Below are 23,685 nucleotides of genomic sequence, written 5' to 3' on the forward strand. Positions count from 1 at the left end.
TTAAGCGAAGCATTTTCTTGCCTCCAAATAGAGGAAACTATTACAAATGCAACCATTAAATGCGGAAAATGGTTTCTTTTCAACATTCTGAATATTATTAATTATTTTTTAAAGCTGGCTTATAGGGGAAAAAAGCATTTTTAATTATATTCATATTTTTATTTTACATTGAAATTGTCCATATTCCTATTTTGAAATGGGGCCTGTGCGTATGTGTGTATAAATATTTATATATACACTGTAGGATGCACAGTGATTAACAAAAGTAGTTGATTTTTTTGGATGAATAAGAATCTTTAAACCACTTAAACAATTCCACTGAATGTCCCATTCGGTTCTGTGATAAATGTTTCCCTGTACAGTTCAGCTGTGCGTTGCTCCAGAGGACATAGTATCAGTCTAACTCCTCTCTCTCAGCTCTGGCAGATCTCTAAAGAATCTCTCGGAATTCCTAGCATGCCTCCAGCAGAAGCTTCATTGCATTGGCTGCTAAGCTTAGAAATTAGACCCATATGTCAAACAAGTTTCATGTTAACATCACTAGTTCTGAGGAAATGGACCAGATTCCTCAGAAATGGGAGCACATCTGGCCATTTAATTTTATATCTGTGAGCATCATCAGTTTGCAGGTGAGACTCACGCTAGATCTCAATAGGTTTTGATTTTGGTTTGCGGATATGACGAATGTTGGCACCAGGTTCGGAGGGTTTAAAGGGGGCCAGGACTCCATAGTGTTTGGGCACTGGCAAAGGATCATCAGTTGGGATGTAAGCATTGGGTCGAAGCTCAGCTGTGGTGTAAACACCGTTTGGAAGCTGGTTCCACTCGTCTTCCTCAGCCATCTAACAAACATAAACATAGAAATACAGTACATTCGTATCACACAAACGTTATGTTAATAGCCCTGTCGTTGAAATTACCTATACATTTAAATTAAAGTCCAATTCAACTATCATTTGAAGGTTTAACAGAAACAGAGACATCAGTGCTTTAGCACAGACCTGATCCGACACTGACCTTATAATGGTAAGATGAATTTACATAAACTAATTGTGACCGAGAGAAGTTCATATGAGCTCAAATCTCATGAAAACAGTTACTGTAAGATTTGAGTCATTTGTGCCTGTAGTGTGTTTTTAATTTGTTTTGTCTCTTTGATGGCATTTGGAGGCTTACCCTGGCTTTTTTCTCTGCGTCTGCCTGGCGCCTGTGCTGATCTCGAAGGTAACACAACCACTCGTTCTCTATGTTGTCTGAGGGGGGCAGGCCCTGCTCCACACGCCTCTGACACAAGTCCAGCTGTAGTTCCTTTTCTTTCATCTGCTGCTCTAGGGTCATACACTCCGCCTGCCGCATTGACAGCTCCGCTACCACTGCCATCATTTTATGAGTGCGCTCTCTGATTTGAGCCTGCAGCTCATTCACCTAAATCACCAACACACTGTAAATGAGTTTGATACAAGGACTGGCTACATGGCCTTCTGTATTTACAGTAACACAGTACATGGGTTTGACGTTTAGTTAAGCTGAAGGATTGTTTAAAGACCAAGAGAGTTTGCTATGGTTCATTAATGTGGGCAATTGATGTTTTTCTTGGAGATAATGGGCCCTATTTTAACGATCTGAAACGCAAGTGGCAAAGCGCAAGTAGCTTTGTGGGCGGATCCCAGCGCTGTTGCTATTTTCCCGGCGGTATAAATGCCTCTTGCGCCTGGCGCAAATCTAAAAGGGGTTGGTCTGAAGTAGCTTCATTATTCATAGGTGTGGTTTGGGCGTAACGGGAAACAAACCAATAAGAGCTTTATATCACATTCCCTTTAAGAGCATGATGAACGAGGTGCGCTTGTTCCATGGCGCAATACTATTATAACGGCGCATTTACCAGGCGCGCTTCAGAATCGGTTCACAGCCGAGGAGATCAATGTTCTCGCCAGGGCCGTAAAAGAAAGAGAAGTGACATTGGGGATGGGACAAACCCACCCAAATTAGCTTCGGTTAAACATGCATATAATAATTTGGGTAAATGTGTAAGCTTTATGCCTATTTTCCCCATCGTCATGGACACAACAATGATTTCCCTCGTGTTTTAATAGTTTTCCTTATAATAATGTATAATTTGCAAAAAGTTAAATGCATCTGTGTAGATGAGAGAATCATCTACAGTGTATGCGCGCTGTTCACACTCTGTATTATGGCCAAGCATGCGCGCTTAAAATATCATCTGAATGTACGCGCAACGCTCCATTGACTTTAGACTAGGTTTTTTCTGGTCAGTGGCGCAATTGTATTCTAGAACAGCAAAATAGCATGAGGGAAAGTTTGCGCCGGAACATGCCTCCTCTTTGTCCTCAACCGCCCCGGGGAGCGCAAGTGTATTTCTTAGTTAACCGACGTGTGTCTGTGGAGGGAAAAGTCCAAAATAGGAATGATACATGCGTCATTGTACAAAGTCATTTGCGCCGGGTGCAAGATAGGGCCCAATGAGTGTTAAGGCATGGTGTTAAGGCATCAGGGTTTTTTCTGTCACCACTTAATGACCAATGTAAATTCTGGGTCCTGAAGCAAAACTAAATTACGATGGTCTAAACCAACCATGTTGCTGAGCTGTGTGTTAGAGTAGCCTACATGTGTGAACTTACTTTCTTAGCCAGATGCAGCGTGTCTTCTTTACCGTTCTCAGCTTTGATTTGGATGCGCCGAGAAAGGCGTGTGACCTGCTCATACACAAGCTCCATTTCCAAGAGCTGAGCCTCTTTATCTACAAGTTGCACCTCTAACTAAACACACACACACACACACACACCAGTGAGCAAAATTTGTACCTACAGTATATGAGTGCATATTTTTCTAAACATATAAAACCGATCTGTGTAGTCATTTTATGGAAGATACTTTAATTGAATCAGTTCATTAACATTCTCAATCTGAGAATTTTTTTATTAGATTACATTGTGAATTTCTTTGCTAATAAATTAAAATTAACAAAAAATTAAAGTCAACATTGTCTCATGTTATACAATAAAATGTGTAAAAGAGTATATATTAATATGTACAACACAAACTAGGTCTAAAATAGAAATAATTCTAATAATATTTATATGATTATTAAATAATGGAATATCATAAGAAATAAGGTGTTACAAATAAAAAATTAAACCCAAATATTTCCCTCCATGTAGATGGCAAATCTGTTATCTATACCTGTTCAATCTTCTTGATGAGCTCCTCAGGAGAAGCATCTTCTCCACTAAGTTTTCTTGCACTGTGATGGTCCACACTTCTAGTCACTTCTAGACTAGTCAGTCTGTCTTTCGTCTCAGACAGCTATGGCATAGAAAAACACCCACACCATCAGTACACCATTAAAACAGTGGAGTCATTTAAAGCCCTTATGCTCTCATTACACAGATATACAGGCTGCATAAAGAAACCAGATGTATTTTCTGTCTTATTTATTGATATAGATCCTCTGTAGGTGTGCCCTTTTTATTTGTGTGTGTTTGTGTCCCTCTGAGAGTAATTTAGCTGGTTTGATGGCGTCAGGCTGGCCGCAAATATGTCATTTTGCTCTTCAGTCCATACAGAATGTATTGTGGGGCTTCCGGGCTGTCACAACAGAGGAATCATCTGGTGCCAACATGTTTGTTGTACTCATTTGAGGGCCAAATGGTCTGAAATGTCTTCACAAACATAACAAAGCCGATGTAATTGGATCAAGGATTGCTAATTGATGTCTTAAATCATTTGCTTATACTGTACATCATAATCTAAAAATGCCCGCTGGCTAGAACTTCTGGTTAGGACAAAAACTTTTATTGTCTCTTAGGCCATGGCAAATGTTAAGCATCTCAGAATAGCTGAAACATTGAGCTAGATGTCTATGTGGACTTGATCTGGGAGAAATATATGATATTAGTGATATGTGAGACTACAGCCAGGAAGTGCAACACACAAGCCAACAGACCAACATGAAACACATTGCCATGAAAGGCCAAGGGCTGGAGTTAAAGGTCATAATTTAGCTCTCTGCAAAAAAAAAAATGCAGGAGTCTTAATCCTTTGTTTCTGCTTGGCGGTTTCCATGGCATTCCATGAAGAGTAGGATGACTTGTTGCTTGTTCAGGGACTTGTTCAAGTACAAGACATTTTGTGATATCCAGTAAGAATTGAAAGGTCATCACATGTCAGTGCCTACGCAGTAAAATATTTTTTACCTATTATTTCTTCCCATTTTGATGTGTTGAACAGCTACTCCAACAAGTTTTTTTCTTTGAAAGAAAGCTCTTATTCTCACGAGACTGCGTTTATTTGATCAAAAAATGGTAAAAACAGTAACATTGTCACGGGATCCATTTGAAATCATTCTAATATGCTGATTTGGTGCTCAAGAAACATTTCTTATTATTATTACAGTTGAAATCAGTTGCGGATTATATGTCTTTACTGTCACTTTTGATCAATTTAATGCATCCTTGCTAAATAAACGTAATAATTTATTTTAAAAAATTCTTACTGACCCTGACCATTTGAATGTTGACATTTCCAGTGTAGCCATAATGTGTTGGATATGTACATGTATAAATTTAAATATAATGAGGAATATTGTACTTAAACCATAGTTTGGCATTGTAAACTATAGTTGGCTGGGGACATATGAAATTTTTACTCCTGACTTTACAGCCCTACAGCAATATCAAGAACTAGTGACATTATGTAATATTTAAGTGTTTATTTGGTCTGCTCTAATGTAGTAGATGTTGATATGAAGAGACTCTATAGATTAAACACAGAAGGTTATAAAACTCCAGGATGGTTTATTTCACTTTTATCTATTTTTAAATGGAACTCTAAATGGTAAAAAGAACACATATGTGGGTGCCACCTTAGAGGGCAATACATTTTTGGAATATTATATACAATCTAACCTTTACTTACATTCTACTGCATTACAGTGTGTTCGTTTACTCAATATTTATATTGTTGGACCTTCTTTTTGATTTATGTATCTATGACAGATCATCTCTTTGGCTTCTTCTCCCAATCTCATGCAAAAGTTGGCAGACCCTCTGAGAAGCCAGTAATTGTCATTCAGATAGAGGTTGCACATTGATTTCAGAACTGGGTTGCAGGTACCTGTATCCGTAATAAGATGCTCTCTTCCTCCAGGGTCCGTTTGATTGACAACTGTTTCTTCAGCAGGTTGGTCTGTTTTTCTTGCTCTTTCTGTTTAATTTTCAGGTCGCTGAATTTATCCTCCATGTTCTGTATCTCAAGGTTGCGTTTTTCAATCATTTTAACAAGCGCATTTAGCTTCTCGTAGAAAACACACAATTCCTGCTCTCTCTCTCCAAGCTGCACATTCCTGGCAACACAAACATGCAAACAACATACAAAGTTATGGTGCAAATGCAAGTCCAGACTGTAAGAATTCACCTGACAGATCTGTAAACTTCCCTAAACTCTCACCGATTGTTGCGTTCTTGCATGGCGGCGTCATAACTCTTGCATATACGCAACCGGTTTTTCTCCAGCATGTCGATTGTGTATGTGAGCTTGCTGAGGTTCAATTTCTGCTCCTCTCGTTTCTGGTGCATTTCCTGCAGATCCTTTAACATCCATATTTGTTCATCCTTCAAATGGTTTCTGAGCTTTAAGCTTTGAGAGTGCTGCAGATTGGACTTTTGCAGCAACCTAGAGTGAAACCAAGCAATACAAGATTTCTAAAGGTGCAGTCATATTAGTGAAATTTTGGAGAAATGTAATGGGCCAAAAAGGTCCATTGTCTATTGTCAATAGTATAGCGATGCATGAAGATCAATGCGGTGAATCTGCGTGGCGTGACCAAGATTAACTATTGCAAAATCTGCCTTGGGAAATCTTTCGCTGTCACACACCTTAATCTGTTCTCATGGTATCTGTGTCATGGAAACCTTATCTGGTAACCTTTTACAATAAGATTTAATTTGTCACCATTGTTAATTTATGAATTAAATAACATGAATCAACACTGATTTTTTTTTACAGCATTATAACCCTTTGTTAACAATGTTGGGGAAAGTTACTTTTAAAAGTAATGCGTTTCAATATTGTGTTACAATATTGCGTAACTCCCTAAAAAGTAACTGATTGCATTACTTAGTTACGTTTTATAGAAAGTAATGTGTCACTTTACTCGTTACTTGAAAAAAGTAATCAGATTACGTAACTTTGATTTACAAAGTTACCCTCCCAGCACTGTTCCCTTTCGAAAGGGAACTCGCACTGCGTCGATTGATGCTTTAGGGAACGCCTCAGGCGTGACAGGTGTCTGAAATCACAATCAAATCACGACAATCATATTGAGCTGCGACAGCTGCTGACATCATTAATGTGCAACCTGGAAGTATATAAGGGCAACTTGCACAAATGACAATAATCTTTTCGTCTTTAGGGACTGTTCTGTCTGAAAGCGCTTCAGTTATGCGTAGAAAAATGAAATGCACAGAGAAAGCAAAACAATGCTTCCAGAAGTGTGTGGACCCATGCCCAAGATACTTGACGCCGTGTGACACACATGAGATGTGCGTTTTTTGTTTGGGTGAAGAGAACGCACGGGCAGTTCTCGAGGGAGCTGGCTGTGCAAACTGTGAGCGTTTTCCTTTGAGAACGCTACGCTCTCGTCTAGCCCTCTTCTCGAGTGAAGAGGTTTTAGCATCTGGACCTCGTGGTTTGGGTCCCGCTCGTGCTAAGGCAGAGCAGCGTCTCGCATCTTGGGGTTCCCAGATGGAGCTCGCCGATCATCTTGAGAGGGGGATATCCCTCTCAGACGATCCGGTGGCTGACGAGGGTGAGCTGCAGGTGGAGGATTTCTCTCCTCCTCTTAGCCCAGCAGCGAGTGCTCTGTTGGATCAGCAGGTGATGGCTGACGATGGTGATGATAATCATTCTGGACCCTCTCAGCCACTCTGCCCGGTGTATGCTGAGCTAGTGGATGTTATGGATCGCGCTGCGGTCAGGCTGCAGTTGCCATGGCAGTACGATAGGGGAGAGATCGCTCGCGGAAGGCTTGATGATCATTTTTTCCCCGGCCATAGACCACCAGCTCGGGTGAGCCTTCCATTCCTTCCAGATCTTCATACGGAGATCAAGAAGGCATAGAAGAACCCATTTTGCGCTCGTATCCATCAACATCAGCTTGCTACTTTCGCTGATGTTGAAGGGATAAGGGAACATGGGTATGTGTTGATGGGACATTTTCGAACTATCTCGCGTCTGGGTGGGCATTGACACTGAGAGCTCCAACCCTGCCATCCAAACCTTTAAAAGCAACATCGCGTGAATGGAAAAAAATACACGGCAGCAGGTCAGGCCGATGTTGCAGATGTACCAGGCTGATCTGCTGGGGGACCTCGACCAGGGGGCAGGGATGTCCGCTGAGGCGTTTGCTGAGCTGTGCCGCACCACAGATCTTGCCCTCCGGGCCACTAAAAAAACGCTGCTGCAATCGGCCGGTCGATGGCGGTGATGGTGGACACAGAGAGACATCTGTGGTTATACCTGGCTGATATAGGGGAGAAAGAGAAGGGCTTTCTCCTCGATTCACCGGTTTCGCCCTCAGAACTTTTTGGCACCTCCGTGGAGGCGGTGGTATTTTAGGAAAGTTCAGAGAGGCGAATGGGTGCTCAGCAGCATTTAGGACCTGCATACCGCTGAGATCCCATTCCACACCCAGAGATGCGGGAGGGCCTGGCCCATCATGGTCCGAGGACCGTAGACAGGGCCAGAGATCCAGCGTCACCTCTCGTGCGTAGGTCGCAAAAGGTCGCAGAAGAAGGGGGACTCCCGCAGGAAGAGCGATGTAACGGACGTTATCCAACACAAACGCACACAGCATCGGTGATGGATCCCCTTCCCTGAGGGCGTAATTATTTCTTAGCCCTCTCCTCTTCCATGACTCCCCAGGTGCTTCTTACATCAGGCCTGAGGTTTGGCCCATGATGAGTGGAATACGATATTCTGATGGCCCGCCTTGGCTTGGTTAGTGAGAGTGCCTCTTTCAGGCATGTATTGGTGGTAGTCCAATACCATTCCCTGTATAGTTATGGGCAGGTAGTAGGTGTTCTCAGGGGCAGGTGGTTGTTACTCCCCCCTACTCCCCCATTCTCAGCTCTGTATAAATCTGATTACTCGGGTCGAGCGGAGAGTTCTAAATTTCATTTTATTCTGTTTTTTTAATTACACTCCCTTGAGGCCAGAGCATTGCCATGAGCTAACGCCCATGCGTATAGATGGTAGGCCCATCAATCTGGGGCCTCCATTGAGGCAGAGTGGCGTATGTTGATCTCCCCTTGCTTAAAGGGTGTTGCACTCTTGCTCAGTACACTGCCATGGGCAATGTGTTTAGGCACCAGGATGCTGTAGGCGCTGTGTAAACAGCTTATCTGCCAACGAAGGTTGCGCGGTTAGGTAGTCAAGTCAAGTCACCTTCATTTATGTAGAACTTTTAACAATATAGACTGTTTCAAAGCAGTTTTACAGTGATAATAGGAAATTAAAGTAACAGAGATTGTTTTGGCTTTACATCAGCTCTAGAATAAAGTTATTGTCTATCTAAAGTTAGTTTTGATTAATTTACTTCGGTCACAACGATCATTAGTTATTAACTTAGGGGCCGACACCGTTCTAACAGAAAACCCTTAATGCGATCCGGCCGCTCATTTGCAAAAACAAAACAGTGCCTGCTGGCTTCAGAACGCAAACTATGAAATAGGTTCCAAGGTACAAGCTTTGAAAAATGTATAATACAGAATTTTTTATCGCTCCTGCGTAGCCATGAGAGCCGTAATTTTCCCGACAACGTTTTATCTGTACAGAGGTAAAGGGAAGGGAAGGAGGCCTTCACAGGGGAGAGACTAGTTGACACTTCAGGACTGCGTTGTCATTGTGTCCAGTCACAGGTCGTCCGGATCCCATCACAAGAGCTTAGAATTTTACTTGCCCGACCAGACAAGTAGCCTGTTTAGAACATCAATAACAAAAATAAACAAATAACTAGGGAATCACTAAACCGAGAGAATGACTCTGATTTTATTACATTTATTGTAAGTTGCGATCAATTGTGGATAATGTAGGCTATTACTGATGGTAAGGTTGCGCTGTTGGCGCTCGCGCAGCCTCTCGAGGAGAAATCTACACAAATGAGCGCAGCACACACACTTAAAACATAACATAACACAGTTAAAAACATACTGCCTATAAAAAATCTAAATTTGGAGTTTTTATATTTTTAACATATGTTAAGCAACCTCAATTATTTTTCCTGAATACAATCACGATTGAAAATGTGACATTGATTTCCTACAACAGTTCAATAAACAGATAAAATTAAGTGACTTACATTTTAGATTCAATATTGCCTGTTTTTGTTCTGTTTCAGCGAAAATAGTTCCAAACAAAAATCACAGCAGAACCATGGGGCATCTCACAGGAACACTCACCTGTTTTCATTACTGGATGATTTAGCATTTTGAACGAATCAGTTGAGTCAAAGATTCAATGATCCATTCATAAACATCTGTCTCATACTTGAATGAATGAGCAGTTTGAACAAATCGTTTGATTGAATGAATCAATGACTCACTCATTAAGACTGTCGCCTGCCACCACCTATTGGCGGTTTAGTGTTATGTTTAAAAGTAGTATCATTTTTTCCAACGTTTCTTATTTGTATATTTAAATCAATTTCATAACATTATTTTATGCAATTGTAATTTTTCAGTGTAAATAATTTAATTTGATCAGCCCTACCTAGGGTAACCGCCCTATAGTGTCTTATTATTCTAAATAATTGAATTTATTGATCAAATTTAGGAATTTAAAATGAAAGATGAAGCATACATTTAATAAGATTGGGGGAGGAGATGCCATTTAAAGGTGCAGATATTACAATATGCCGATTTAAATATCAAAGCTGATTGAACACTGATGAGAAAATTGCTTCAGAATAAATTAACACAAAAAAAAAATATCCGGACAAGCAACTTTTTTACTCGGACAAGACAAGGACTCTGAAGGACAAGCACATGAAAAGGCTTAATGTCGAGCCCTGTAATGTTAACAAATAAAATTTTTGATTTAAAAAAATTATTAGTAAATCTTGAGATTACCATGATGTAATGATGCAGAAGTAATTTGTTAGTTCATGTTAACTCATATAGTTAATCAATGTTAGCAAATGAAACTTGTAAAGTGTTGCCCGATATCTTATGATGTGTTGTGTTGTCAGTATTTATTGGGGGGGGCGGTACTTGTCTTTGTTGATAGCAGTCGATTGCAGGGTCTTATGATTTTCTTCCAGGTTAGCCAGCTTCTCTTCCATCTCTGCCAGGTTCTGGTTTGAGATGTGGATCAGGCTCAGGTATTTGTTCCGCTCAGCCTTGGTGACTTCATACAGCTTAGCAAACACACCCAACCTGTTGAGGGTAAGATTGGATTTAAGAATGCGCTTACTGAGCAGACTATAGGCTAACAAAGTGGATTCATTCTAAATCAGGTAAAAGAGCCAGTGATTTTCTGTTTGAATAATAGGAAAAATGGACATAATAAAAAGAAAAGTATTTTGCTTGTATTTTAGTTTAATTTCATTCCATATATACAGTTCATGCCAATCACCAGTAAGTACCTTGACTGGATCTCTTGAGTCTGTTTCAAGTGTTCTTGAATAACCATTCCTTTCCCTTGCAGATCTTGTTTGGAACGCTTATATTTTAGCTGCAACGATATTCACATCAATCACCAAGTTTTAAGAAATAGTTTACTCAACCTCATGTTGTTCCAAACCAGCATGAGAAAAAGAATCAATGTAGACTTAAAAACTAACAAATTTAATTAGAATATTGCAATTTTATTGTAATTTTATAGTGTTTTTTCTCCTTGTATACTTAATTTTGTAAGTAAATCATACAGGTTTGGAATGCCATGAGGGTGAGTAAATGCTACAGGATGTAATTTATAATTAAAAATTAATAAGTTGGTTGCTCTCATAGTTTGATTTTTTTGAGCTCAGAAATAAAATTCAGTGATGCTGATGTAACTGTTTTAGATTTAGTTGTGAATAAAGGTATTAACCTGCGCTTTGTGCAGCTCATGTCTCTTCTGCTCTCTCTCATCTGCTTTGATAAGTATGAGATGATGAAGGTGATGAAGCTCATCTCTACACCGATAGGACTCTCTAATCAAAGCCTGCTCCTGCTCCACATACTCTTGAACAAGCTGGACCTTCAGCCCTGACATAGATTGCTACTCACAAACAAACCCCCCCCCCCCCCCCCACACACACACACACACACACACACACACACACACACACACACACACACACACACATTAAACATACAAATGTGATACTGATTCTTGCCTAACAGTTCATAGATAAAGTAACTTCAAACTTCAAGCCACTTGTCATAATGTGCATGGTACCTTGCTAATCAAACTGCGTTTTAGGTTTTCCACTTCCTTTTCCAGATCTTTTCTTTTCTGCAACAAGCTGTCACCTTCTGGGACTGTGTCTCTCTGTAAATAAAATGTACATATATTAAGTAATTAATTGATATGTCCAAGGATATAGATCCATAGATATAGGCAAAGTGTAGGTCCTGTAATTTTATTAATGAATACTTAATTATTAATACAATTATAATATATTAATGACATTTATAATAATTAATACAATTAATATTAGCCAATTAAAGCTGCATGCACAATAACTATAAAATAATTAGCATGATGTTGTTTAAAATAGTTTATAGAGTACATCTTGTTACTTCCCAAAAGTGTCATATCTACGATTAGTCCTTTTTTGGGGCTTTTTCCATTTTATTGAAAAAGACAGTTAAAACGCATACAGGAAATTATGGGGGAGCGTGATGTCTGTGCACAGGTGCTGCAATACACAGAAAAAATAGTTCCTGTTATTATAAAATGACCATGATTCATCAGTCTTTCCGTACATTACGTGAGAATGAAATGATTCCACAGCAGTTCTGAAAATGCAGGACATCACAAAATATTTGCGTCTGCAGTAATTGTTGTAAATGTTGCGAAATCTGTAAACCCTGGAAAACCCACTTACAGTATGATGTTTGATAATTTATATTATATTATATTATTTATTTTTTATTAGGATTGAGTGTGGGTGACAATATTGTATCTAGATGTGGGCTTCTAGATGTATATACGTATAAGAAACTAGATTTTGTTTTGGTTCACCTGAGCCTGGGTCCTCTCATGCTGCTGTTGAGTGTCAGCGAGAGAGTCTCTGGCCTGTTTCAGCTGCAGTTCATTCCTCTTCAGGACTTGCATAAGTTTGTCTTTCAGGCGTGTATCTCGGGCCAGTTTATCACGTAGATACTTGCACTCAGCAACAATCTGTTCCATGTTGATGTCCAGCAGACCACTGTAGTCCAAAACAATTAATACAGTAGATATACTTTAAAAAAAATGATTATATTGGCTATAGACGTTTACCCAACTATGATGAATTCCGCTTGTAATATGAAAAGGGTCCATTAATTACATTAGGGGCTTTCACACCAGGTAGTTCTAGGAACTTAGTTGGTTAGTTTTAGGGTGGTTCCCCGAAAACTAATGGTTACCTTAGGAACGTTTTGCTGGTAGCATTCGCACCGCCAGCAGGAACTCTGAATTGACGTAAGCGGTGCTTGTTCTTGTGACTTTTATTTTGACGATACGGTGGAACTTTATTATGATGGTGCTGGGGATGCCAGAGTTTGAACTCACAGTGCTGGCATTCTTCATGTTCATTAGTTTACGATCTGTCAAACAGTCCTGTCTAATAGAGAGCCTAAGTCCCTCCCCTTCCGGTGGACCACCATGGGACCTTATTTCGGAAAAATATTGTATGGTAGTGTATGGCGAGAGACAACAAATATTTGGATCCCGTTTGAATTGTGCCCTGAATTACACATATGATGTTTGTCAATTTAAAAGATACATTTTAAAGTCAAGAAAGTCGCAGTTTGATGTAAAACTGTTGAGGTGTAAGACTGTGAAAATACGTAATTACAAAGACTACAAACCCAAAAGGCGCGCATGTGACGTCATACCTTTTCTCTCAATGAATGAAGCTAATTTTACTGAAGCTAACGTCTGTAATTTTTCTATAGTCTAACATTATAATCGTAACGTTACGCCGTCATGCCTGTGTGTTTTGTACCAGACTACACACACACACGAGCTTGGTGACGTACATAGTGCGAGACGAGAGATGTAGTTCATTGAGCGATTTTCACATAAAACTAAATGTTACTCTTCTGTTTTATGACAAACTGTGACTTTCTTGACTTTCATAATTATCTTTTAAATTGACAAACATCATATGTGTAATTCAGGGCACAGTTCAGACGGAATAAAAAGATAAGTTGTCTCTCGCCATTGACTATCATACATATTTTTTCCGAAATAAGGTCCCATGAGCCGGAAGCGGAGGGGAGGGACTTAGGCTCTCTATAGAGCTCGGGATCATTTCGTCATGTCGCGATGCATTGTGGGAATCACGGTACGGAAGTAGATGTATTGTATAGTAGGCAGTACGTAATTACGTTGGTCATTAGATAATATTAGGTTTAATTTATTTTTAGGAAAATGGTTCAGTATTGCTGTATTGTGAACTGCTGTAATCGGTCTCACGATCGACAGGGCAAACGCCTCATAAATCATATAAGTGGTGGTCTTTTTGCTTTGCTTTGTAGTCAACTCCGTTAGCGCTAACGGCTAACGATAACTGATATTTTTATCACATGGTCAATCGATTTTCAGCTGCCAGAGTTAACTTAACTAGCTAGCTACATTGAATGTATTCATTTAGCAGTTAACTAAAGTTCTGCTGTTCAGATTAACGTTAAAGCAGTAATACGTTGCTGTGTTTTGGGAGCAAGCTGTTATACTGATGTAGCTGCTGTTAGCCAAATCAGCATATCAATTCTCGATTAGCAATGTCACCTCGTTTATTCATCTAGATTTTGGTGGATAGACTGGGTTAGTGTAATACTGACAAGCTATGACATAATTTGTACCTTACATTTCTAGAAAGCATCAGCCTATAGACCTTATGTAGCCACGCCTCTTTTCAGCGCTGAGCTCGTTGTCTTTTGACTTCTGGTCTGTATTTTCACAGCGATCTTGCGAAGTTATGAATGAACGGCTCGTTAAAAAAATTCCAAGGTCCATTTGTTAAGACATATGCTTTACAATGCTTATTATAAACATGACAATGCTCATGATAACTTTCGTTAACTCTACAATAAGTAAATCAACTTCACCAGCTAATTACTGCTGGACAGCGATGCCATAGAAATATACAGAGCGACCGCAAAAACGGAAGTTCAAAGACAATATTCTAAAGATGGCGGCGCCCTCGTTTCTCTGGTGCATAAGGTCTATAGACACACAAATGCAGTGGTAATTTCCCATGTTTTTACGTGTTTCGCTTGGTCAAGTTGCATTGGATTTTCTCCTCAGTGTAAAGGTTAAGAGGCCCATCTATCACTGTTTTCCATGTTAGAGTTATAGTAAATACATAGGATTTAGTAAATACAGTAAATTATAGTAAATAGTAAATTAAACAGTAAATTATAGTAAATACATAGGATTTAATCTGTGTGTTTTCACACCCTTTTTACAAATGGTGGGTACAGGTGTTTTATCTGCATTCGGCCAATCAGTGTACACTAACGTCACTGGTAGTTCCTGTAGTGCTGGGTTAGACCCTACTCTGAAGTAGGAGCTAAATTAGTTCCTCCAAAGGGAGTTCCTAGAAATAAAATCGTTCCAAATTCCTGGGGTGCGAACGCCGTAAAATCCGGGTACTTCCGCCAATAGTTCTAGGAACTATGAAAAGGTTCCTCTGGTGCTAAAGCCCCTTTATTTTAAAATGGGTACTTCTGAAGTGTCTTTATCTCAAAAACAGTTTGGGTGCCTTCTGATTTGAATCTGAATCCATTTGGCGTTAAAGTATGAGAGATGGTGTGAGACTATGACCTTTGATCAATGAAGATGGCCTCTTTTTCCTTGGTCATCTGCAGTTCATTGAGAAGTCTATCTTGTCTGTTCTCAGCAGCCACCAGCTGAGCCTTGTGGCCTACCAGTTCTCGTTCCACCTCCCTTAGGACCTCCTTCACGTTCTCACACTTTGCCTTCATCTTCTGCTGATGCTCTATATGCTCCATACGATGTTGCTCAATTATTGTTACCTGCTGCTCCAGCTCCCTGTGACACACAAATAGATACAGTGCAGATTAGTCAGTCAGATAGAGCCAGTGCTTTGCGTAACTTTACAATAACAAGCCACATACGATTTCTTGTGGGTGACCCTGTCGATCTCCTTTCCCAGCTGAACAGGTTTTAGAAGCACCTGCGCCAGCTCAGCCTGGTAAAAGACATTTTTAACATGTGAAATCCCCATCCTAAATACTCAAGCCTACAGTAGTCATTAATAGTTCTTGCTTACCTCATTGCTCTCAACACAATCTTTTAAATCCTCCAACTCATTTTGTTCCATCTTTATACGTTTCTGTTGGGTCTCCAAGCTCTCAGTTAAAGTCCACACTTCCTGTCTAAGATGAACCACCTCTTTCCTTACCTCCTCACAACTGTTCTTCAGGTCCATGTACCTATTTTCGAGCTCCTGAGTGAGGACATACACAGACATATACATGATTTTGAAACAAATTTAAGCACAATAAAGAAGCTGATACAGCTGCTCCTTACATTTTACACAAGTCGACTTCATTACAACTTTGATTAGGATTATTATGATGACAATGATTATACGACTGATTTATAGATATTGAAATTAGTTCATAAATTCATAAGTATAAAAAGATATAATATAAAATATAAACAGAATGTTTTTTGTGTGATTTTCTACATGAACTTTCTTGAAGTTTAGATGAAGTAGAAGGATTTTACGAATCATTTGTTTTGTGTTTTTAAGTATTTGGTCTCCCTATTGAAACAGTATGAAATGTCTGGAAAACCCAATGATGTATTAATCCGGAAGCATCATGGCCCAACGATACTTACAGCCCGTTTAGGTTGTTCTTGGTATTCTTTCTCAAGACAGAGCTTCTCCTCTTCGAGACTAAAAAGGAGAAATACAATACTGTGAAGCAAACTTTATGCATTTTATAGAAATCAGGATGTGAAGCAATTCATGTAAAAAGGAACTCAAATATGTGAGATATAAATGTGGCTTTGAGAAGCAAGATTTTTATATACGGTAAGCACAATGAATATTTCACAATTATACATTTGTGGCTAGGGTTATTGAACATTTTAAATTAAGCTGTGCAAAAACATGAAGCCACATGTACAAATATTCTAGCTGAGCATTAGCACTGTTGTCAGTGTGAGCTGGACTGTCCCATCAAAGAAAGAGATTACAGTGAGCAAAAGTATGCTGTGCAAGGTGAATCCATGTCAGTTTGGCTAAGGATGAAGGATCCAGTCAGGACATAGCCACATGTGCAGAAACTACATCTGGCTGTAATATGCCTGCTGTATGAATGCTTAACTAACTAATTGATACAGTTTACATAAAATATATCTCTAGTACAATAGTTCTGAAATAAAATGTTTTTTGTTTTTTTTTAGAACTTTCTATTCATCAAAAAAAAAATCTAAATCATGTGAGAATCACTTTATACTTGATTAATGTCAGCTGAAAATTCGGCTTTGCCATCACAGGAATAAATTACATTTAAAAATATTATTAAAAAGAAGATTTATTTAATGTATTGTTTATCAAATAAATGTAGCCTGGGTGAGCATAAGACACCCATAAGACACCAGAATTCCCAAGTCTATGAAAAGAATTGCAGATAGTTTTAAGTAAGGTATAAATTATACCCAATATCATGACATAACTTTATTTTTATTTTAATCCATAATTTTCCCCCACTGCTGGTTTGACTTTAATTTTCTCTTATTGAAGCAAGACTACTGAAGCACTTATTCAATTATAAAATAAATGTTAACAATCAGTTAATTTACTGTGTGTGCTTTTTGTCAGTAACAAATATTTAATTAGTTAATATATAATGTAATGTTAGCACTGAGATTTTGGTATTAGATTTTGGTATCCCCTCACCTTAAAAATACTTGAAGTAGCTTCTGCCCTATTTCAACGTTATACACATATGCTTTTTGCACAAGTCACTTAGAAAAATGTCAGCAAACACTGTCCAGCAGCAGTGTGGGCCGTGACTCAGCATACAGTGTTCTTTCCATGCTGCCTTTTGGAGGCGAGACTAAATTTCTGGACACAGGGAGGCAAGTCAAGAAGCCAGGATAAAGTGGCTTGGAGTCAATACATTTTGGTTTCCAAGGAGACTAAATGCACCATGCACAGATAAAGTCTTCAATAATACATATCCATATCTTCTCTCTGCATGTTTTACATGGAGCTTAAACATGGCCACACAACTTGATGTGGTCCTGCAGAGCATCTTACCACTCCAACTGGAACTGTATCTGATAATCTCTTTCTTCATCCTCCTTCAGCTGGTTGTAGTACTGCAGAAGTGTCTGTTTGAGTCTGCTGGCCTCTGTGTCCGGTCCTTCAGGAAACAGCTCAGCCTTCTCCAACTCCTGCCTCTGCTGTTCCAACTTTGTGCGTAAGGCCTTCTCCTCCAACAGCAGATGCATTTCTGATTCCTGAGAACTTCTCATGGTTTCATGCAAGAGGTTGAAACTGGCCCTAAGACGAGCCACTTTCTCCCCACTGACCTTTCCCATGGAGAACAGCTGAAGACAAAGATGACAAAGAACTATCAATAATCCAACAGGCGAATAAACATTAGCCTAAATGCATTTAAAAGCTAAACAGGTTCATGGGGATTTGCTGGGACTCATTTCAGGTGTGTCCATATGTGTGTCATGCATTAACTTACATTTGAACTCCAGCATGGAAAGCTAGGATCTAAGCTTTGAATGTTGCTTATCTGACCACTGAAGTTGTAGTTTTCTATATAAACATCTCTGATTATCAAAAGAAAGTCTGAACGTGTGTTTTTCTCCTTTATAGTCGAGACAAACAAACTAAACATGAGGTTGGAGAGCTTGTACTTAAGATATGCAGTAAATATCTTTCAGATTTAAAAATGTTATGCTTGCTGTTCAGGGCTTGGATCCATCTACAACCCCAAATCAGAAAAAGTTGGAACATTTTGTAAAATGCAATAAAATCAAGAATCTGTGATTTGTTCATTCTATTTAACCTTTTATTAACTGACAAAAGCACAAAGAAATGTTTTCCAAAGTTTTCATTGACCAACATAATTGTATTTTGTAAATATGAACAAGTTTTGATTTTGATGGCTGCAACACACCCCAAAAAAGTTGGGACAGAGACATGTTTACCACTATGTCACATCACCTTTCCTTTTAATTACACGTTTAATCATTTGGGAGTTGAGGATACTAATTTTTGTTAGCCGCTCAACAGTCTGTGGTCATCATTGCCTGATTCTCCTTTTCATGATGGGTCATACATTTTCCATAAGAGACATATCTGGACTGCAGTAAACAGGCAGGCACATCCCTTCTATGGTGCAGAGTGTCTAGAAACTACTCAGTTTTAGCACGTGCAGAATGAGGCCTGGCATTGTCTTGCTTCCCAGGAAAGATGTCATCTTGATGGCAGTTTATGTCGCTGTACAATCCAAATATATGCCTCCATGTCAATGGTACATTCACAATAATGCAAGTTACCCATACCGTTTGCAATGATGCACCTCAATACCAGGACATATGTTTGCTTTTGCACCTGTCGCTGGTGAAAGTCTGGTTGTTCCCTTTCGTCTTCGGGACTGAGAACTCGATGTCCATTTTCTCCCAAAAACAAGCTGAAACATGGATTCATCTGAGCACAGCACAAATTTCCACTGTCTTCTAGACCATCTGAGATGAGCTCAGGCCCAGAGTACTCTCCGGCGTATCCACATAGAACTGATGTAAAGCTTTCTCCTTGCGTAACGGTTTCTCCTGAATACAGCGTCAGACTTTGTTCAGTGAAAACGGTTTTCCAAATTACTCCTGAGCACATGTGTCTGTATTTAACGGATTAGCGTGATGGTATCTTGTGCAATGCCATCTGAGGGCTCAAAGGGCACGCATATTCAACAGAGGTCTACTGCCTTGCCCTACACAGACTGAGATTTCTCTGGATTCCCTGAATCTTGTGACAATATTATATGTATGGAAGATGATGAAAGGCATAAATTCTTTGCAATCTTGCATTGAGAAATGTGATTTTTTAATTGTTTGACAATTCTCTCATGATATTTGACACAAAGTGATGAGCCATGACCCAACTTTGCTTAAAAAGACTGAGAAGCACTTTTACACCCAAACATGATACCCTCAACTATTACCAATTCACCTGCTCATTGTGGACTGTTTCAAAAGAGTTGGATAATCTAATTTGGGTAATCTTTTCACGTTTATTTGGTCTCTGTCCCAACTTTTTTGGGGTGTGTTGCAGCCATCAAAATCAAAATTTGTTCATATTTACAAAATACAATTATGTTGGTCAGTGAAAACATTGGAAAACATTTCTTTGTACGTTTGTCAGTTAATAAAAGGTTAAATAGAATGAACAAACCACAGATTCTTGGTTTTATTGCATTTTACAAAATGTCCCAACTTTTTCTGATTTGGGGTTGTAATGTTGAAAGTCCTTCATAAATAGTATCAACTGCTATGGAGTACGTTTAATTTCACTTACAGACAATACGCAAATGTAAAACAGGCTCTGTGAGATGGACTGACTGTTAAATATGTTTGTACTGTCTTAAGATGCAGTCACAATTTCAAAATTTTGGCAAAATTTCGTGGACAAAAAAGGCCCATTGTCTATTGTCAATAATGTAGTGATGCATGAAGCACATTTCATACAGCTCACTTTCAAACCAAGCAGTGTGGAAATCTTTCATCTTTACAAAAAATTCCAGATGGCATGGATTACTATTGAAATTATTCTATTTTGCCTTGAAAATTCACCAAACCCCTTTTGTGAATGTGACCACACCTTCATGATCATCTTTAATTTTCACAATCAAAGACTTTCGTCATTTTTTATTTATTTATTTTTTATTTTATTTTACCTTTATTTTACCAGGTAGGCCGATTGAGAACAAATTCTCATTTACAATGGCGAACTGGCCAAGATAAGGCGAATAAATGTGCAAGACAACATAGAATTACATAATAAGTACACATAACACAGAAGTGCATTTACAAATTAACACAATGTGAAACACAATACAGCAGTACAGGATCAAGAAAACAGAACAAGGTGTATATGAATCCTGTTGAGCAGCATAGCTAAGGCACTAGAAAATATATTTTAAAATATTTTAAAAATACAAAGTACCAAAAAAATATATATAACATTTTACTGGATATACAAGAATTACAGTGGGTCTAGCAGGTAGGTAATTTGAGTGCATGATTTATGTGACCACGATTATTGGTAAGAGCATTTGAAAAAGTAGTACAAGAAAGTCAGCAGGTATGACAGTAGTGCAGGTGAAAGAGGTCCACTGTGTAATACGGACAAAGGATAAAGTAGAAAAGTTGAAGATAATTAGCAGGTACATAAATCGGACAATTGTTCAGAGAGGAGTAATTTAAAAGCAGCTGGTGATATGAGTGTTTCAAGTTTTAGGGTTTTTTGTAATGCATTCCAATCATTGGCGGCTGCAAACTGGAAGGATTGGCGGCTGAATGTTGTGCAGGCTTTCGTAGTGACTAAGGCGATATACCTACTAGATCATAAACTGCGAGTGGGTAGAGCAATGGTAACTAGACAGCTTAAGTACAGGGAAACTTTGCCAAGCAGAGACTTATAAATAAGTTGATACCAGTGAGTTAAACGCCGAGTAGATAAAGACGGCCAACCGACTAATGTATAGAGCTTGCAGTGGTGGGTGTTGTAAGGGGCATTTGTGACAAAACGTATGACGCTATGATAAGTCACGTCCAGTTTTTTCAGCAGAAAATTTGAGGCAGTTCTATAAATGACATCACCAAAGTCAAACATTGGAATGATAGTCATTTTCGCCAATGCAAGTTTGGCAGCATAAGTGAAGGAGGCCCTATTGCGTAAGAGAAAGCAGATTCTAGATTTAATTTTAGCTCTTAATTTGTTAATGTGCGGCTGGAAGGAGAGAGAGCTGTCTAACAAGACACCTAGATATTTATATGTATCCACATATTCAAGTTCAGACCCATCCAGCATGGTGATGCTAGGTAGACAGGCAGGTGTTGGCAGTGATCGCTTGAAAAGCATACACTTAGTTTTACCAGAATTTAATAGTAACTGAAGGTTTCCAAAGGAATGTTGAATGGCATTGAAACTCTCCTGGAGTTTTTTGAGCACAGTATCTAACGAGGAGCCTGACGTGTACAGGATGGTATCATCTGCATAAGATGGATATGAGAGTCACCAGCAGCGAGAGCCACATCGTTGATGTAGAGGGAAAACAGAGTAGGCCCGAGAATCGAGCCCTGTGGCACCCCCATAGAGACAGGCATGGGTCCCGACAACAGGCCCTCCGATTTAACACGCTGGACCCTATCGGCGAGATAGTTGGAGAACCAGGTGAGGCAGTCATGGGAAAAGCCCAGGCCATCGAGTCGGCCAATGAGAACACGGTGATTAACCGAATCAAAAGCCTTGGACAGATCTATATAGACGGCTGCACAATATTGCTTTTTATCCATGGCGGCTATGATGTCGTTCAAGACCTTTAGGGTAGCCGTGGTACAGCCATGACCTGCACGAAAACCAGACTGCATAGTGGAAAGTTTGCGGTGGGATTCCAGATAACTGACAATTTGTTTGTTGACCAGTTTTTCAAAAACTTTGCAAAGATAGGGTAGGATGGAAATTGGTCTGTAGCAGTTAGGATCAAGAGTGTCTCCCCCATTGAACAGGGGAATGACTGCGGCGGATTTCCAATCTCTTGGGATTTCAGACGATAAGAGAGATAGGTTAAATAAACTGGTGATGGGGGCAGCAATAATATTTGCAGATAATTTTAAAAATGAAGGATCCAGATTATCCAGCCCAGCTGATTTGTATGGATCCAGGTTTTGCAATTCTTTCAATACATCGGCTGTCTGAATAAAAGTAAAGGAAAAGTGTGTGGAAGGGGCTGGGCACGGGGGCGTTGTGGTTGTAGAACAGCTAGCTTTAGGGCGAGTATCTCGATGAAAGGCATGGCCGGCTTTAGCGAAATGCTTATTAAAATTCTCTAAAATCTTAACCTTATCTGTAGTAACAATATTATCTGATTTTAGGGCTGTAGGAAGTTTGGAGGAGATAACCTTGTTCTCCAGAGTTTTAACAGTGTCCCAAAACTTTTTAGAGTTGGTGTGACAGGAAGCAAATTTATTTTTAAAGAAGTGAGCCTTTGCTTCTCTAACTACCTGAGTATATCTGTTTCTGGCTTTTTTAAAAAGTTGCATATCGCTGGGCTTGTTTGAGGCTAGCGCGGTACGCGCTAGTTTTTATGTTGATTGAGGGAGGTAAGTTCTGTGGTGAACCAGGGGCTATATCTATCTTTCGTTCTGAACTTTTTAAAAGGGGCATGCATATTTAAAACAGAGAGAAATTCACTTTTGAAGTACAGCCAAGCGTCCTCTACTGACGGAATAAGATTAATGTTTAGCCAAGAAATAGCGTTCAGATCATTTAAAAAAGCCTGTTCGCTGAAGTGTTTTAGACAGCGTTTGACAGAGATAAGGGGTGGTCGTTTGACCCCAGTCCCATTACGGACACAGGCAATAAGACAGTGATCGCTAAGATCCTGGTTGTAAACAGCAGAGGTGTATTTACAAGGCAAATTAGTCAGGGCAACATCTATGAGGGTTCCCTTCGTTGCTGATTTGAGGTTGAACCTGGTAGGTTCATTTATAATCTGTGTGAGGTTAAGTGCATCAAGCTTAGAAAGTAGAATAACTGGGGGGTTGAGCATATCCCAGTTTAAGTCACCAAGCAATAAAAACTCAGAGGATAGGTGTGTGGCAATGAGTTCACATATGGAGTCAAGTGCACTGCACGGGGCTGAGGGGGGTCTATGGCAGACAGCAACAGTAATAGCCAGGTTCTGAGATAGCAGGATTTTCAGAAGTAAAAGTTCAAACTGTTTGGGTACAGATCTGGACAAGATAACTGAGCTCTGTAGCTTATCTCTACAGTAAATTGCTACTCCACCACCTTTCGTAACTCGATCTTGCCGAAAGATATTATAGTTGGGAATTGTTATTTCAGTGGTGTGAACAGACTTCCTAAGCCAGGATTCGGATACGGCTAGTATATCAGGCTTGGCTGAATGTACAAGAGCTGTAAGTAAGTCTAGCTTTGGGAGTAGACTTCTAATGTTAATGTGCATGAACCCAAGGCTTTTACGTTCACAAAAATCAGTGAAAGAGATTGCCTGGGGCTCAGAGAAGGCACTAGGGGATTCAGGGCCAGGGTTGAGCTCTACGTCTCCAGATGAGCAAAGGAGAAGAAAATTAAGAATATAGCACATGGCTTTAAGAACTGGACGTTTAGAACAGCGGGTAGCATTATACAAGGAAAAGGGCATCAGATCATAATACAGTAACTGCAGTGCAGTG

General features: G+C 39.5%; 1 protein-coding gene across 2 annotated transcripts in view; it reads right to left on the reverse strand.

The window, feature by feature from the left end:
* ccdc146 (coiled-coil domain containing 146) overlaps positions 1-23,685 on the reverse strand; it is a 32,792-nt gene that overhangs the window by 2,277 nt on the left and 6,830 nt on the right. For both annotated transcript variants that reach the window (XM_077234237.1, XM_077234238.1), the window contains exons 3-18: positions 17,510-17,802; positions 16,081-16,138; positions 15,506-15,682; positions 15,351-15,424; positions 15,037-15,264; positions 12,247-12,433; positions 11,458-11,550; positions 11,107-11,277; positions 10,661-10,749; positions 10,287-10,451; positions 5,467-5,691; positions 5,134-5,362; positions 3,202-3,324; positions 2,640-2,777; positions 1,177-1,425; positions 641-842 (exon numbers count right to left, since the gene is read on the reverse strand). In XM_077234237.1, the coding sequence (XP_077090352.1) occupies positions 642-842; positions 1,177-1,425; positions 2,640-2,777; positions 3,202-3,324; positions 5,134-5,362; positions 5,467-5,691; positions 10,287-10,451; positions 10,661-10,749; positions 11,107-11,277; positions 11,458-11,550; positions 12,247-12,433; positions 15,037-15,264; positions 15,351-15,424; positions 15,506-15,682; positions 16,081-16,138; positions 17,510-17,802 (2,700 nt within the window). In that variant the 3' untranslated portion in view covers position 641. The remainder of the gene's footprint in view (positions 1-640; positions 843-1,176; positions 1,426-2,639; positions 2,778-3,201; positions 3,325-5,133; positions 5,363-5,466; positions 5,692-10,286; positions 10,452-10,660; positions 10,750-11,106; positions 11,278-11,457; positions 11,551-12,246; positions 12,434-15,036; positions 15,265-15,350; positions 15,425-15,505; positions 15,683-16,080; positions 16,139-17,509; positions 17,803-23,685) is intronic.

The sequence above is a fragment of the Siphateles boraxobius genome, unplaced genomic scaffold, assembly GCF_051911475.1.
Source record: "Siphateles boraxobius isolate OS27281-9 unplaced genomic scaffold, OSU_SipBor_1 19, whole genome shotgun sequence".
NCBI lineage: Eukaryota > Metazoa > Chordata > Actinopteri > Cypriniformes > Leuciscidae > Siphateles > Siphateles boraxobius.